The 15,450-nt window shown below is 36.1% G+C and overlaps 1 protein-coding gene across 3 annotated transcripts; it reads left to right on the top strand.

Moving 5' to 3' along the window:
* The first annotated feature begins 419 nt into the window (after positions 1-419).
* LOC141813398 (protein DA1-related 1-like) lies at positions 420-13,844 on the top strand. Of its 3 annotated transcripts, none has more exons than XM_074701361.1 (12): positions 420-539; positions 1,488-1,638; positions 3,049-3,139; positions 6,036-6,168; positions 7,421-7,541; positions 7,627-7,710; positions 10,689-10,808; positions 11,003-11,215; positions 11,323-11,385; positions 11,509-11,627; positions 11,862-11,920; positions 13,340-13,842. In XM_074701361.1, exons 2-12 carry the CDS (start codon positions 1,528-1,530, stop codon positions 13,657-13,659), a joined length of 1,434 nt encoding a protein of 477 aa, XP_074557462.1. In that variant the 5' UTR covers positions 420-539; positions 1,488-1,527; the 3' UTR covers positions 13,660-13,842. The 3 variants fall into 3 exon arrangements, with proteins under 3 accessions (XP_074557462.1, XP_074557461.1, XP_074557463.1); XM_074701360.1 differs by having other exon boundaries at positions 420-744; positions 13,340-13,841; XM_074701362.1 differs by lacking the exon at positions 420-539 and having other exon boundaries at positions 1,503-1,638; positions 13,340-13,844.
* Positions 13,845-15,450: the final 1,606 nt, after the last annotated feature.

Raw genomic sequence — 15,450 nt, 5'->3', positions numbered from 1 at the left:
GAGAAAGATGACGCCGGCGCAGTACAGCAAGGTATTCCATCGGAAGCAGCAGCAGAGCAGCAGCGGCAGCACCGTCATTTAATTCTTTTCCTACGGAGAGAATCTACAAAGTGGCCGCCATTAAATTATCGCCGAGCGGAAAACGATGGATTTCTTCTTCAGTCATCACGCTATCCGATCGCTTCGTGTGCGGTAGTGGATGGCGGAGCGGGGACCGCCTCCGACGTAGCTCCAAATACGCGAAAGTGACGGCGCATCCTCCGCTTTTCCCCACTCCAAAGCTCCAGCCTTTTGCCCTATTTTGCTTACCCGGAACACTACCCTACTTAGAAGAAACTCGAAGTCAACGGGCGAGCGAGTGCTTCGAAGGCGGATCCCACCCGTGTCTCCGCGTTGGCAGGGCAGGTAAGGGGCTAGGTGAGGCCCAGGAGTAGAAAAGGTTTGTTCTTTGGACTCCTGGGCACTTTGCCCAACGTCGTCTTCCCCGATCAAATTCTGGTTCTTGGTGTGAGTTGATGCTGATGCGGGTGATTGAGAGGGTAGGAGACAAGAACGCGAAAAGAATGATTTCTCCAGCACTATGCTTTCTTTTTGACTTTTGGCTCGGTTTTTGATCGAAGAATTTAAGTTTCGTGTTATCTTTGAGCTTTTGGAACTTCCTTGATCTCGAATAAGTGCAAAAGGTCACTGCATCTGATTAAAGTTTCCATCCGTTCTCCGTTGCTAGATCGTCTTCTTCCATAGGTAGGGATTCGAAACTTCGTTGGTATTTGCCTGCTAGTTTACTCGTGTTTACATATTTTTCCCCTTTCCGGTTGATTTGTGTGTCTTATAAACTCTGAGATTACTTTTTCTTATGGTGCATTTAAGTTATTTGTGCGATAACTCATGTACTCCAGTCTTCGGGCATTTCAGTAAAATGTTGTTGATTGGGCTGTATATTGATTTAAGATGATTGGTAAAGGTTTAGTTCATACGCAATTGTTTTTGCTGTTGAATTTGAATTTAGCTCCCTTTTGGGGGGATTCTTATTGCATGAAACACTATAACTTGTCTTCTTATCAATAACGTGCTTACTTGTGAAACTCGAGAAAGTAATTTTGTGGAAAAAAGAAGCTTTGCTCATTTAGGAATTACGTTCAAAATATTTTTTTGATTGTGAACATCAAATTGGTTGCCAAAACCTTTCCTACTACAAACTTTGAGGCGTTTAAAATTGATGGGTGTTCAACTTCTACTTATGACATGTGCTGCACGAATCTGCCATTCCAAAATTTTTGTGTTCGTTTGGAACTCAGAAAATTTCCAGTCCTTTTGCATTCTTGATTTTGTGAATTTCTTATAAGCAGTAGGCATTGCCTTTTTTTGTCAAAAGGTTGAGTCATCCCATACTATCCAATATATCAAAATTATGAATTGCGTATGATTGTATGTCTCTTTGGTTTGGTTCTTGGACTGGGTTGTTAATCAGACTTGTCATTGCACAGGCAAATACTGTGAGGGATACACAATCAAACATTTAGCGTTATGGTTTGGTTAAATGAAATTGTTGAAGAATCAACTCTTATCATTTCAGCTGGTCAGTCCCATGGAGGGCACTCATATGAAGGTTTTTGGGATGAACCATCTAGTTCATTGGTACTCCCATTTCCCTTAAATTTTTATCCTTTATCCTTTATGAACTTATTAATAATGCTATCAATTCTGGAATACATATTTTGCTTGTTTTCAAAAATCAATTTTTGACGTGAAAAATACACAGACAGTCTTTTCACAATGCAATTAATAAGATGGTCTTCTTACAATGCTATTAATAAGGAGATCTCAAGCTCCCTTGTCTTTTTTTCTGTAACTTGCCACCAATATTGAAGTGCCTTATGAAAGGAAAATGCCAACTTATCAAACTGAAAAACTCCTTTTCAGGAGTTGTGAACCTTTTTTAATAATCCATCATTGTTAAAATTTATTTGGTTGGAAGGAATTGATGAAGAGGATGTTGATGGTCAAGTGGATGTACATAGTCCAGAACTAATCACATTGTTGTGAACCTGATGCTCTTTACTGCTCCACAACCAGAACATTATCAAGATGATGGTGTTTCATGGTCCCAGTTTTTTTGTTTCCAACTCAACAGGCTTGTACATCAACATGTGTGTGATGGACTCAGGTGGAAGTAATTCTTTTTAATGGATTTGGTGGATGAAGTTCTTACATAGTGGATGGAGTGGATACTGGATGTGTTTGACGTAGAAGATGCATTGGTTATTTTAGATGGTGTATACTATGTAATGGATATAGTGATTAGAGAAGATCACATAGAAAAGTAATGAATTGTGTTGTATGTTGCAAACACCGAGTATTTTAGAACAAAGAATTCTCTCTTCAAAATCACTAGGCTTATGGAAGGAAAAGAAATAGGGATGATTAAAATCTCGTAGCTTCTGTAAGTCCTTGTTGTCTCAGTAGCAAATCTCCAGTTGACCTGATTGCAAGTTTGCAATGACAATGCCATGTATCTAGGTCATAAAGTCCTTGGTTCTCAGTCAAATTTATTTTAGCTGAAATTTCTTAGTAGTACAGCTCTTCATCCTTTTACTCACATACTGGCAATTGTTAACACTGCATCCTAACAGCTTACAGTTACTGACTGCTACTACAGCTATCATGAATCATCTACGATACTTAAGCACTGTCTGCTGTAATACAATGATTATTTTGCAGATGTAACATATTTTGGTATTCACATCGTGCCAATTATGTATTTTATGCCAATATCCATACTTTATTGACCATTGGACTGCTTTACGAAATGACTAATTGTATGTCTTCTTTCTCAGGCTGGTTCATGACTTGATGGTGCTGAATATTCCTAGAATTTCTATAGAGTTAGGATTCTTGAATTTCTCTCAACACACATTAGCCTTTATCTAATATGCTAAATCTGTTTCTGCTGTATAGCTTCATCACTGCTTCATATATAAATGATCCAAGTAGGAAAGTTTGCTCACAACCTTGCTCACTGAAATTTTATGAAATACCTGGTGCAAGGATATTCACCGGGAACATGAAGACGAAGACTATGATCATGCCCTCGCTCTTTCACTAGCGGAAGAAGAGCAGGACAAGGGCAAGGCTATTGGTTAGTATTATGTTGATGCCATATCAACTATTTATTTATGACTATCATAAAGAATCAACATTGTAGTGATAATGTACATCAAGAGGAATCGACTAAGGAGAATAACATCAAACATGATACGTATTTATCAACAAAGAAAATATTATGCTTACTTAAGTTGAGAAACTGACAGGTGTCAGCTGTGAAGTTCCTAATTCATGTTTAACTATGGTTTACTGCTGATGGTCTTTTTGTTTTCTCTATAGTATGTATTAATTTTTCATCTACAAAGACAAGACCTTCCTGATGTGAACCTATAGCAGTAACATTGGTCTTGTTCCTTCATTTTCATATCTTAAAATTGCCCAACAATTGGCTTTTTTCTCACTGAGAATGACTTTCCATTGCCAACCTTGACTTTCCATTGCCAACCTACTCTGGATCTATCAGTGCCATTTGTAAGTGTGATATTATAAAGTCTGTTTGCCACTAACATCATTATCTTCAAGAATTTTGACTGTTACTAGGTACTTGCTTGCTTGATATTAATGTTAGTATCTGCCTATATTTATTTGATCTTCTGCATTTTACTGAAGATGTAGGTAAACTTGGTGACTGCAGATTGTAGATGTTGTGGATTCCAATATTTTCTTCGCTACAAATTATTTTTATTTCTTCTTTGCACCCTTTGTAGTTGAGAGGGCAAAAATAGAATAAACTTGAATTTTTGCAAGGAACTATAAAAGCTAAAAAATTTTAAGTTGAAGATATGAAATGTACTTTACCTCGAAAACAAGTTTTAAGATGTTGAATCTATTTAACAATTAGATATTGATGATGGTATTATAATAGGATAATGAGCAGATAACTGAAATACACAGGTGATTCTAGAGACGTTCGTGATTTTTGGGTTTAGGTCAAAAAGTTTAATAAAACCATGATACAATTAACTATACCTTTTTGGGTCCAAGGCTAACAGACTGACTCTACTATATAGATTCAAACAAGGATCCATGGACTTGGATCTTAGAGTCGTAAGAATCTATGATTAGATAAATTTCAATATAATTTACCAATAAAATGAAAAAAATGATTCTAGTTGAAATAAATCATGATCAATAATCTAACTCAATTAACACATCACATGATTCTGAATTAAACTCAATATACCTACAAAAAGCATTGATAACTAAATATGAACACATTTCTGACTTTAAGAACTAACTCACAACCTCAAGTTTTCAACTAGTAATACAAAAGTTGAGTGCTTCGACATTCAAACACAATACAAGTATAAAACCCAAAAACATGTAGCATGCAAAAACAAAGAAGAAAAAAGGGGGGAATGGAAAATCAGTGAGGAAGAGTATAAGCTGATGTAACCTGTTTCAAGCACAGGATAGTGGTGGTGGGTATTGGATAATCAGCAGAGAACTTAGCCACAGAAGAAGAGAAGATGAAGAAGAGAAGAAAAGGATGTGAGATAAAGAAGGCAATTATGAAACGAGAAGAGGCTCACCTATTAAGCTTGATGTTATGAAAGAAGCAAGATTTGACGTGTAGAGAGCAAGGAACGTTGAAAATGAAAAAACACCAAAAAAATAGGTTGACAAATGCAATGCACTTGAGCAGAAAGTATTGAGTTGAATTGTCCTGCGAACCAAGTTCATGACCTTATGACTCGGAAAAAGGCTGTATGAGAACTCCATCTAAGTCCAAGTCAAGGGCCTTTCAGACTTTGACCTATTTTACTTTGGTGTATGAGTCTTAAACTTACATGAGTGTATGGGTTAACTAGCACAATTTCCCCAACCTTGCATGAGTTTGACTATTGATTTTTGGGCAATTAGGAAACAACACAAATAATAATTTAATAGAGATATGAATAAGTTAGATGTTTATTCATTAGGATGGATATATGAGACAATTAGAAATAATTTTTAAAAAAAACTATTACATGAGAACAATTGGGTGTAACTTCAATGATGATATAATGTAAGCCTCAGGGCCATGGTGCAACAGCAAAGTGCTTCACAGTTAATTAGGCATCCACGGGTCGATTCCTAGCTACGACACACTACAAATTAATTTCTTCTAGTGGGAAGATAACCCTAGAATGTTGGTTGTGGAGCGATGAGCCATTCATGCTTCTTGATTTACTTGGTGATCGATGGAAAACTTCCGCAGGGCGGGGCTGGTCATTTCTAGGATTAATTGGTTTGAAGAGTTGGATACCTAGATTACAAAAAAAAATGATGATATAATGTAAAAATATTTTAAGGTGGCATAGACTTGTTGAAAATGATCAAATTTTGTATAATTAGACTAATTGAAATGACTAGAGCTGAAGATGCGAGAGGTAGGTATAAAATGAGAAAAATATTTTAAGATGATATAGGATTGTTGAAAGATGACATATAGTCCTATAATTAGAGGTATATATTTCTAACAAAACTCTATTATAATCACGTGATATAGCTTTTCATATAGTTCAATGGAAGATAAGATCTAGTATCTATCGACCCCAAATAGTTTGGACTTATAACTTGTTTGCTCCCCTAACAGATTAATAGTGGTGTCTCTTGCAAAATTTGCAAATTAAGTAGTTGATACGACCTATAAAAAATCAATGTCTACTTAACCATGCCTGACTACACAATTAAGCTGGCTTAACCTCACCTCAGGTATACAAAAACCTTCAGTTCAATCTGTTCCTCCTAATCTGTGAACTAGGAAGCTTCAAGTCCTATCTTTCCACCATTAGAAAAAAAAAGTTGATTTCTTTTTAGTTTTTTAGTTGGACAACAAATAGTTCGCTTGTGTTCCATTTATCTGGAATGAGTTCAATATATGCTCTCTCTTTCCACACTTTTTATGTTATTATTCTTCTTTAAATAGCATGTCTTTCCTTTTACAGACAATAAAGCTCACCTAGAGGAGGATGAACAACTTGCAAGGGCTTTACAAGAAAGTTTGAATAGTGAGTCTCCTCCCCATCAAAATGGGCGACTTTATCAACCATTCCCAAATATCTTTCCTCCTGTCTACAGGTACTTTTCCTATGGTTTGTCTACTTGTGATATCACTTTGCTCAATTTGCTTGTACAATATACTAATGCAAAAATGGGTAACATAGGGCAAGCAATTATAAAAAGTCATCTATGAATTCTGTTAGCACTTCAAGTCCATCTGGGAGCTTGATTTGCTTGTGGGATAATGCATATTATATTCATGGTCACATTTTCTCTAAGCTTTACCCTATTGATATGATTATATTTATGAAAATAATGCATTAAATTTTTAATCACTGCTGATTTATCTAAAACCTTAAGCTGCTGGGGACGTAACCTATAGTACATTGAGAATAATTGTCAAATTGATACCTTATGGTGTCTGAATGAATGATTCTACTTCTAGTGGTGGGTTGACAAGTTAGAGTGCTTCTGTGTACTGGCATTACACAAGTGCAGTTGACATACACATCAATGACTGAAATTTGGCTGTAGGAAAATTTTTATAAGATTATGGTATGCCATACTTTATGGGTCATTGTTGCGTTATTGGGGAGCAACACATTCATTAAAAGGATAAAGTAAAAAATGCTAATATTTAAGAGCAATTAGGTATAGCTCCATAAATGATAAAATGAAAGAAAGTAGATTGGGATGGTATGGACATGTCAAAAATGATTGGTTGATTTTTTATCTATAGGAGTTGAATTTATTAGGGTCGAAGGGTAGAGAAAACAAAGGATATTAGTCAATCAAATAAAAAATGATTTAATTAATTTGAATAGATTAGTGATATGCCCTGCATAAAGCCCAATGGAGGTAGTTGACTAAATAGTTGGGACAAACATGAGTTGAACAACGATAACAATGATCATGGTGATTTTTGCAAAAGTAACTGATTTGGGGAACCAAGAATTGACATTTTCTTGGCAAGTGCAGTTATGAGGCAAATGACTTACAATACAAGAATATAATTTCTCAGCTAGTGCAGGAAAAGGAATAAGGATATACATGGATGGCCACAATTTCTTTCTGTGACTTTCTTAGACGTGACTAAATACAACTGTCATTTTTAGGAATTTCCACGGCAAATTAAATCTAGTTTTATAGGCAAAGTATTCAAATTTTGAGTACAATTTCTTCTTTGTATATTCAAGTCATGATGTCAAATCAATTTGATTCTGCAGCAAACCTACTGGCTAAAGAATAACAGAATAATCTTCATGTTTCAATATCTACAGAGACACTTTTAGATATTTGTTTCATAAGCATTTTCCCTCACATTTTTTAGGAGATGTGCGGGATGCAACAAGGAGGTTGGCCATGATCGCTATCTGAGTGCTGCTGGTTCTGTTTGGCATCCGGAGTGTTTTCGGTGTCATGAGTGCAATAGACCAATAACAGACTATGAGGTGATAATTGAGAGCTTCACTGACATCCTCTTTGCATTAAATTGCATCTAACGGTCTGTTATTTTTTTATTTCTATTTTTTGCAGTTCTCTATGCATGGGAATAATCCTTACCACAAGCCTTGCCACAGAAAACTCTATCATCCAAAGTGTGATGTATGCAAAAATTTTGTAAGTATTTTGCTTCCCATATTGTTTTTGAAACAAGAATAGGATCGAAAACAACCAGTACTACAATTCCATTATTCTCAAAGGAATAAATATAAGATGATTGTTGATTGTTCTGAATTAGAAAATTAGAAAGAAAAAATCTCTTAACTAAAGCCAAATCTCATATTATGGGAGAATACACCATGGTAAATTAACCTCTAAATACAGCAACAAATCACAATTCTATCAATCAGGGATCTCCTATCAACTTTCAAACTATTCATAATTTCAAGAATAGGATCTTGAAAACAATCGGTACTACAATTCTGTTATTCTCAAAGGAATAAATACAAGATGATTATTCTAAATAAGAAAATTAGAAAGGAAAAACACTTAACTAGAGCCAAATCTCATAATTATGGGAGAATGCACTATGGTAAATTAACATCTAAAAGTAACAACGAATCACCATTCCATCAATCCAGGATCTCCTATCAACTTTCTAATTAATCTAGGATTAAGATCCTAACTGTCCTACACTTCCCTGGGAGAAATCTATCAGTTGGAAAAAAATGAAACTTCCCATCAATTTACTTGTTTACCATCACTTAGTATTAAAGCTTTTATGCAAGTCTATCATTCTCTCAAGCAACTGACCACTCATTTCATAGAGATAGCCTTTGAGCTCTTATGAAATCAGACTCCCTTCCTCTGATATCTTACTATATTTCTGACCATTAATCAGGCACTCCCACTTTGGATCACAAAAAGTTCCATCTCTTTTCATTACTCTATTAGTGAGTCATAGTATTCGTAACACGAAGAGTACCTCGTTGAATTTTGTGGATTGTAGACCCAATCTGTATGCACTGAGCTGTGCTTTCAAGATTGGAATAACTTTATTAAGCAAACTCCCATATCTCTTGAGCAATTATGTAGAATAGTTAGGTACGCCCAGTATTTGATTCCATCAAATTAATTAGGCCTGCTATAATAATTACCTACTCCTCCAGTTAAGTATTTCGGTGCATCAACAGATAGTGGTGGGTAGTCTGAGAGAACCACACTTCCCTTTGCCTTTGATTACAAGAAAATAGATTGAAACCATTCTCTGAAGTTTCTCCCATTCAGTTTGTGTCAACTAATCTGCAATTAAGGGTTATCAAAGGGTAGAGAAGGTGGAAGACGGAGGGGAGGCTTGTTGATGGAGGGATAGAGGTAGAAGAGGAATCAGCCATTGCTTCTGGTTATACAGTTAGGTTGTTTTGAGTTTTGATTCCATGAAACAAGTATAGGATTTTGAAAATAATCAATACTACAAGTTCCTTTATTTTCAAAGAAGGAAATACAAAATGATTGTTCTAGAATATGGAAATGAGAAATAGAAAGACCCAGAGGCAAATCCTACAGTTATTGGAGAATACAATAGGTAAACAATAACCTCTAAAAACAACAAATCACAATTCCATCAATTTGGGATTTCCTACTAACTTTCTAATTAATCCGAGATCAAAGTTCAGACTTTCCAACATTTTTCTAGACAATTAAACCTGTTTGACATGATGTTCCAAGATATTAGGAACTACGTTGATAGTCATGAATGCATATAATTATGAGATTATATTGAATCAAGGGAATTGAAATCCAACCTTGCATTGTAGATTTCTTATCCAGTTTGTGATTGGAAGTTTCCAATTAATGTATGTAGGAACTATGAACTTGTCTTCCTTCTTTTGCCTTTACAATACTCCAAAGTGAGATCAGTTGACAATTCATATCCTTGCCTTTTTTGTTGTGCGTGTATCTTGTCATTCTACTCTTGATGAAGCAAAGAACAGAATCTAATATCATTACAGTAACGAGCAGTGCTTGCTTAAAAACTCAAGCTGTGCCTGTTGATAGAGGCTAAAATTTTCATTCAACCTACCATCTGGCATGCAAGAGGCTTTGAAATACCCGCTACACGAGTGGGTTAGTGCAAATGAGCGAAACTTAAACTTTGTGCCATTTTTGTGATCAAATCGCTCATCCTTCGTTGGCATCTTTTGCGAGAAGCTCTGAGATTATTCATTGCCTCAATAACCAGCAAGTTGAGGAGCTCATCCTTTGTTCAAAGAAGCTATGAATCATTCATCCTTGTGAGAATCTATGCACTGACTCCTCTGTGTTAAGCCCTCCTCTATGCCTAAAACCTAGTGCAGAAACCCTTAAAACTTCCTCTTTCTCCAGTGTCAGTTTGCGAGAGTGATGCCGAGGTTGTGTCGCGCGCCGGTGACACTTCCCGGGTAAGCAATCCTCCTCCTCCTCTTCTTTTTCCTCCTCCTTATCATTGGAATGATTGACACCAATTGCTGGCATTGTTGAAACAACACAAAGCATTTTAATTTCATTCTTACTGAGGACCAAAACCCCTGCTTGGAATAAGATTTTAAATTTTTGTTATGAGTGACCCTAATGTGTCCATTGATTTCATAACTTTTATTTACTATCCTTTTGAAGGAAGTTCAATTTTTAAATTTTGATTAATTAATGCCGGTTTCACTCCATTTGGGTGGCATTATGTGAGGAAATCCATTATTCCTCCTTAAATTTAAGGGCGTCAAGTTAAACTGTATTACGGTGTTTATACATGTGTTTTTTTTGTCCTTTTTGCATAAGCAAGCAGTATTCATAGTAACGTTGTACCTCCATATAAAAAGATATTGCACCTCTTCCTGAGTTATTTTGAGTATTTAACAGACATCTTTATTCAGTGTATGTCATACTGTTAGGGAAGGCTAATTTTACTTGTGTTAAACCCATGTCCTATAGTATTTAGCATCAGCAATATTCTTATCTCCAGGCTGTTTACTTCATGATATCTGCTGTTCATTGACATCAATGACTTCATGAGGCTTCAAAGCATTTTTCATGCAGTTGATATTTATTTTTCTCGTGCAATATCTGATTCTGGATATGCCATCCTTTTCTTTACTTTTTTTTTTTATAATTTTTTTCAGATTCCACAAATTAGAGATGGTCGTATTGAATACCGAGCTCATCCTTTTTGGGGGCAGAAGTATTGTCCAACACACGAGCGTGATGGCACTCCAAGGTGTTGTAGCTGTGAAAGAATGGAGGTTGGTACACAGTAGTCGCTATAAAGCAACTCTTCATTTCACTTATTATTATTCATTCTGACCTGGTAGCATGTAATAATGCAAGACCACTGCAACCAGTTTAATATGCTTCAGTAATCTTACTGGATGTTCTTATTTGTTGTTTTCATCTGTAAGTGTAATTGCTTTACCTTTTTTAATTATTCTTTGTTCAGCCAAGAGATGCAAAATATGTAACTTTAGATGATGGCCGTAAGCTTTGCCTCGAGTGTCTTAATTTTTCAATAATGGACACAAGCGAATGCCAACCTCTCTACTTGGATATACAAGAATTTTATGAAGGTTTAAACATGAAAGTGGAACAACAGATTCCATTGCTTCTAGTTGAGAGGCAAGCTCTGAATGAGGCTATGGAAGGTGAAAAGAATGTAAGATGATAAATAATCCTTTTAGAAAAATAATGTGTACTTTAGAAACATATACTTTGTTTTTGAAAAGTCTTGCAATAACAATTTCTGTTTACTCCTGAGAGCAGGGCACACATCATCTCCCTGAAACTAGAGGTCTCTGCCTTTCTGAAGAGCAGATCGTTAGAACTGTAAGAATTCACTTTGCCATCTTCGGTTTCCATTTTTAATCTTTTTACGTTTTTTGAAGAGCCAACCCCAAACAGTTGAGACTGACTTGTTTAAAGATCACTGATGAGAAAACTACCATTTAGGTTTTGAGGAGGCCAACAATGGGGCCAGGAAACAGACTCATAGATTTGATAACAGGGTCATATAGGCTGGTCCGACGGTGTGAAGTGACAGCAATTCTTATACTATATGGTTTACCCAGGTATTGTTTTTCTATTTCATCACTCTCTCTCGCTATCTTATATCTTATACACCTGCCCCAGAATTTTTCTGCAGTCACTTCATATTTTCAGCTAAATAACTCAGCTACATATTGGGCTCTAAATGCTTTCTTTCTCTGAATTGTGAAGAAGTTCATACATTTGTTTTCTGCAACAGAACTATGAAATACTGGATTCTCCTTTTGATTGATATTAGATTTCTATTCCATGTGCAGATTGCTAACTGGCTCTATATTGGCTCATGAAATGATGCACGCATGGTTACGCCTGAAAGGTATCTTTCTCTCATGCTTTTTTCCTTGGATACTATTAAGGAGATGGTTCATACTACTAAGAAGATAGTTTATGGAATTCAAAATTCAAAACTCCATCCTCAGTTCAGATTGCTTCTAGATTGACATGTCACTGATGGCTTGGCCCTGCCCGGAAAATGAGGCTCTCTCCACCTTAAATAAACTTCTATAATTAATCGTCTGGGCATAAAACCAAACCTTCTATTGAGTGCTTATTAAATAAATAGTTTATAAGTTTAACAAATTGCTATGACATATCTGATCTGTTATTGTTTGAATCTCGAAGCATAATATTTATCCTGTAGTAGTTATTCTCTGCGGCATCCAGCAGGTCATAGCTATCACACTAATCTGATCTCTTATGACCCGATAGCTTGAATCTTGAACGATAATAGTTAACCAGTAGTAGTTTTGCTCTGCTATTCAGCTGATCAACATTATGTTGATTTAGGTTATGCTTAATGCTTATGGCAGCATAAAGCAAATTTTAAAATCCGATCCATGTCAAGGTTTCGGTTTCAGATCGGAACAATACCGTTTTGGTATCGTATCGTGCTATGCCGATATAATTTCGGTATTTTTTAAATATATTAAATATTTTTTATATATATATATATATAATGAGTTAAATATATTAACTATTTATTAGGTTTTAATTAAGCATATTTAAATTATTCTAATCATAGTAGTCGGGTGTTGATTGAAATTATTAATTTAATTAAATTTAAGTTTGTTGTTCCCTGTTCTGCGCAATCGCATCCCCACAAACGCCCGACACCGGAGGCGTTGCGTGAGCCTGGCGACGCCTCTGAAGGAGTAGTGCGGCGGCGGGATCCCTTTAGAAGAGTCGCGAGAGCCTGGCAGGGCCTCGGGGTGCATTAGCACCAGAGGCTTGACTATATCGGTTTCGGTCCGCGGGCGGAATGAAAATTTTCACTTGTATCGGATGAAACGGTTTGAGATTTCATTCCTTGGTATAAAGATATCCTTTTAGATGTTCCTCAACATGATGGATCAACGATTGCTAGTTATCTGCTGTCCAATAAAACTGAAGGATTCTCGTTTGCAACTTCCATTATTATCAAGAACAAAGAGAACATGACACACATACTTCCAAGACTAGTTTTTGTGCCACTTTTTATGTTTCGGTCCTTTAATTCACCGACGAAAAACTGCACTTTCTATCTAATTGCTTGCTTGTCATTAGAGCATCGAAGAAATAATAGCAGTAAGAAATGCTCCAAGCACATTATAGTCGTATAGCTGTTCTTCAGTGGAAATTAAATCTTTGGAAGATTACTTATTGCAGCTTGATGCAGAGCCAGATAGTTCAGGCTTGTTCTTGATGCTGTTCGAAAATCTATCATTGTAACACATCTGAGTGCCTTATGGATTTGCAGGATATCGTTCTCTCGACCCGGAAGTCGAAGAAGGCATCTGCCAGGTGCTCGGTCATATGTGGCTGGATTCTGAGATCATATCAGGGGCTGGCAGCAGCGTCGCCTCCAGTTCTTCATCTTCATCGTCAACCGGTACCTCGAAAAAAGGTGCTCGAACTGCGGCAGAGAGAAAGCTCGGAGATTTCTTCAAGCATCAGATAGAAGCAGATCTTTCTTCCACATACGGAGACGGTTTTAGAGCTGCTAACAGGGCTGTGGATCGATATGGTCTCAGGCGGACTCTCGACCACATGGGATTAACAGGAACCTTCCCGCATTGAAGATCCTACATATTTGACAAGCTATACTTATATCTCTTCTTCAAATAGTATAAAAGGAAAGAACACAATGTCCAATAATTAAAAAAAATAAACATTTACAAAGGCACACAGTTCTATTTTCCAATGACTTCGCCATGAAGGTTGTTAGTTACTTGGCTTTGAATCTTTTTAAAGAATTCATATAAACATATCAACTGTTTCTAAATTTTGGTTTCTACTCTTGATGAAGCACAAATATGATGATTCTCATGTCAAGTGGTTGATTATGTATACACATAGAAATGGTAGAAATCCTTCGTTGAGATTGAAATCAAATATAAATATTATATATATGATGTTGGAGAGGACGTCCATAGGACGTGATTTTTTTTGGAGAATCAATGGACAATTTTCATCCAACTGAGGAAATAATTAAAAAGAATTAAACGTAGTATTTATCTTGATGAACTCTGATCATGGTGTCCTCCTTGACCTCACAGGCCCACTTGCTACCGCACCCAAATCCAATACTGATCCGCTTGCGAATCCTCGACCATCCGTCCATCTTCCTCGGCCGCCTCCTGCTCTTGGTGCACTCCATGTACGCCGCGAGGAAGGGATCGCCTCCTCCCCCTCCTTCGTCGTCATTATAGTCATCGGCATCGACTGAAACGCACAGGGAGGCAAAGGCACGTGTATGGCGCCGTCATGAAGTGGCTGCGGGCGCTTCTGGGACGGCGGCGGCGGCAATTTAATAAGCTTTGGCTTCTCTTCTTGCATGGCTGAGACAGTACTGTTGCCTTTGTTGTAGTCGTCGTCTTCTTCTTCTTCTTGCGGTATGACCTTCGAAATCCCTGGTTGGTTCTCCCATGAGAAGGGGATGTTCACCAAAGAATAGCTCTTCGACATGTTCTTGTGGAGACTCATCCTCTCTCTCTCTCTCTCTCTCTCAATGTGTTTCGCTTAAAGAAAGAGGGAGTGTTGTTTACTTATACACAAGCATGGACCTCAATTTCTCTTAATTATATTTTAATTTTTTTCTTAATTATATTACTTTAAAATAGAATTGTGTTGAATTAGATTTGTTGACTTGAGGTCATGATAAGATAAAGAGGACTTGATAAAGAGAGAGGTTAGGCGAGTGGACTTGGAATAATGGAAGAATATTGACTGAGTCTATGGGTGATATATAATTAATTAATCATTTATTTCAGAATAAGTACTCTATCATAATCAAAAATTTAATTTGCTAATTGGATTGAAGTTTTTGTAGCATCAAATTGCATAAAATGATATTGATAATTAGAGAGATTCTGGTAATTTTTTAATTCAAAATTTAAATGCTCCCTTCAGAAAATAATAAATGAATAACAACGCGTGGAAAAATTATATACACTCGTGGAATGAAAAAAAAAGATTAATGGGAATTTTAGTCATGAAATGAATGATTTTAAATGGGATCAACTTGTGTGTCGATTGATTCAAGGCGTGTTCTAGAAGTATTTGAATGGAATTAAGTGTTAATGATGGCGATTGAATTAATTTAAAATGGTTTAATACATTGCATGGTATTCATACAAATCCATTCCACAATTTTGTACCGTCCCTTTTTGACTCACGTTGGTTGTCATGTGGAAGAGGATAACTCAATATTTTTAAAAAAAAACATTGGACTTAATATTTGGATTTAATGGTTTAGAATTTAAAGATGAGATTTTATATTATTCTGATTTTCAATTCTCACCTAAAAGAAATAATTTTTTTAAAAAATAATTGTAATAGTATATATATATATATATATATATATATATA

The sequence above is a fragment of the Curcuma longa genome, chromosome 20 (genome assembly GCF_044706935.1).
Source record: "Curcuma longa cultivar G26 ecotype Majalengka, Jawa Barat chromosome 20, ITB_CL_G26_1.1, whole genome shotgun sequence".
NCBI lineage: Eukaryota > Viridiplantae > Streptophyta > Magnoliopsida > Zingiberales > Zingiberaceae > Curcuma > Curcuma longa.
Note: the sequence above shows the minus strand (reverse complement) of the source record. Positions and strands in the feature narration are given on the sequence as shown.

What these genes read in the sequence shown, in the direction of transcription:
- LOC141813398 (XM_074701362.1), top strand. Translation starts at nt 1,528, where the DNA reads ATGGTTTGGTTAAATGAAATTGTTGAAGAATCAACTCTTATCATTTCA. An exon ending in ATCTTTCCTCCTGTCTACAG is followed by an intron (nt 6,169 to 7,420) that starts GTACTTTTCCTA and finishes CACATTTTTTAG; the next exon opens with GAGATGTGCGGGATGCAACA. An exon ending in CTATGGAAGGTGAAAAGAAT is followed by an intron (nt 11,216 to 11,322) that starts GTAAGATGATAA and finishes TCCTGAGAGCAG; the next exon opens with GGCACACATCATCTCCCTGA.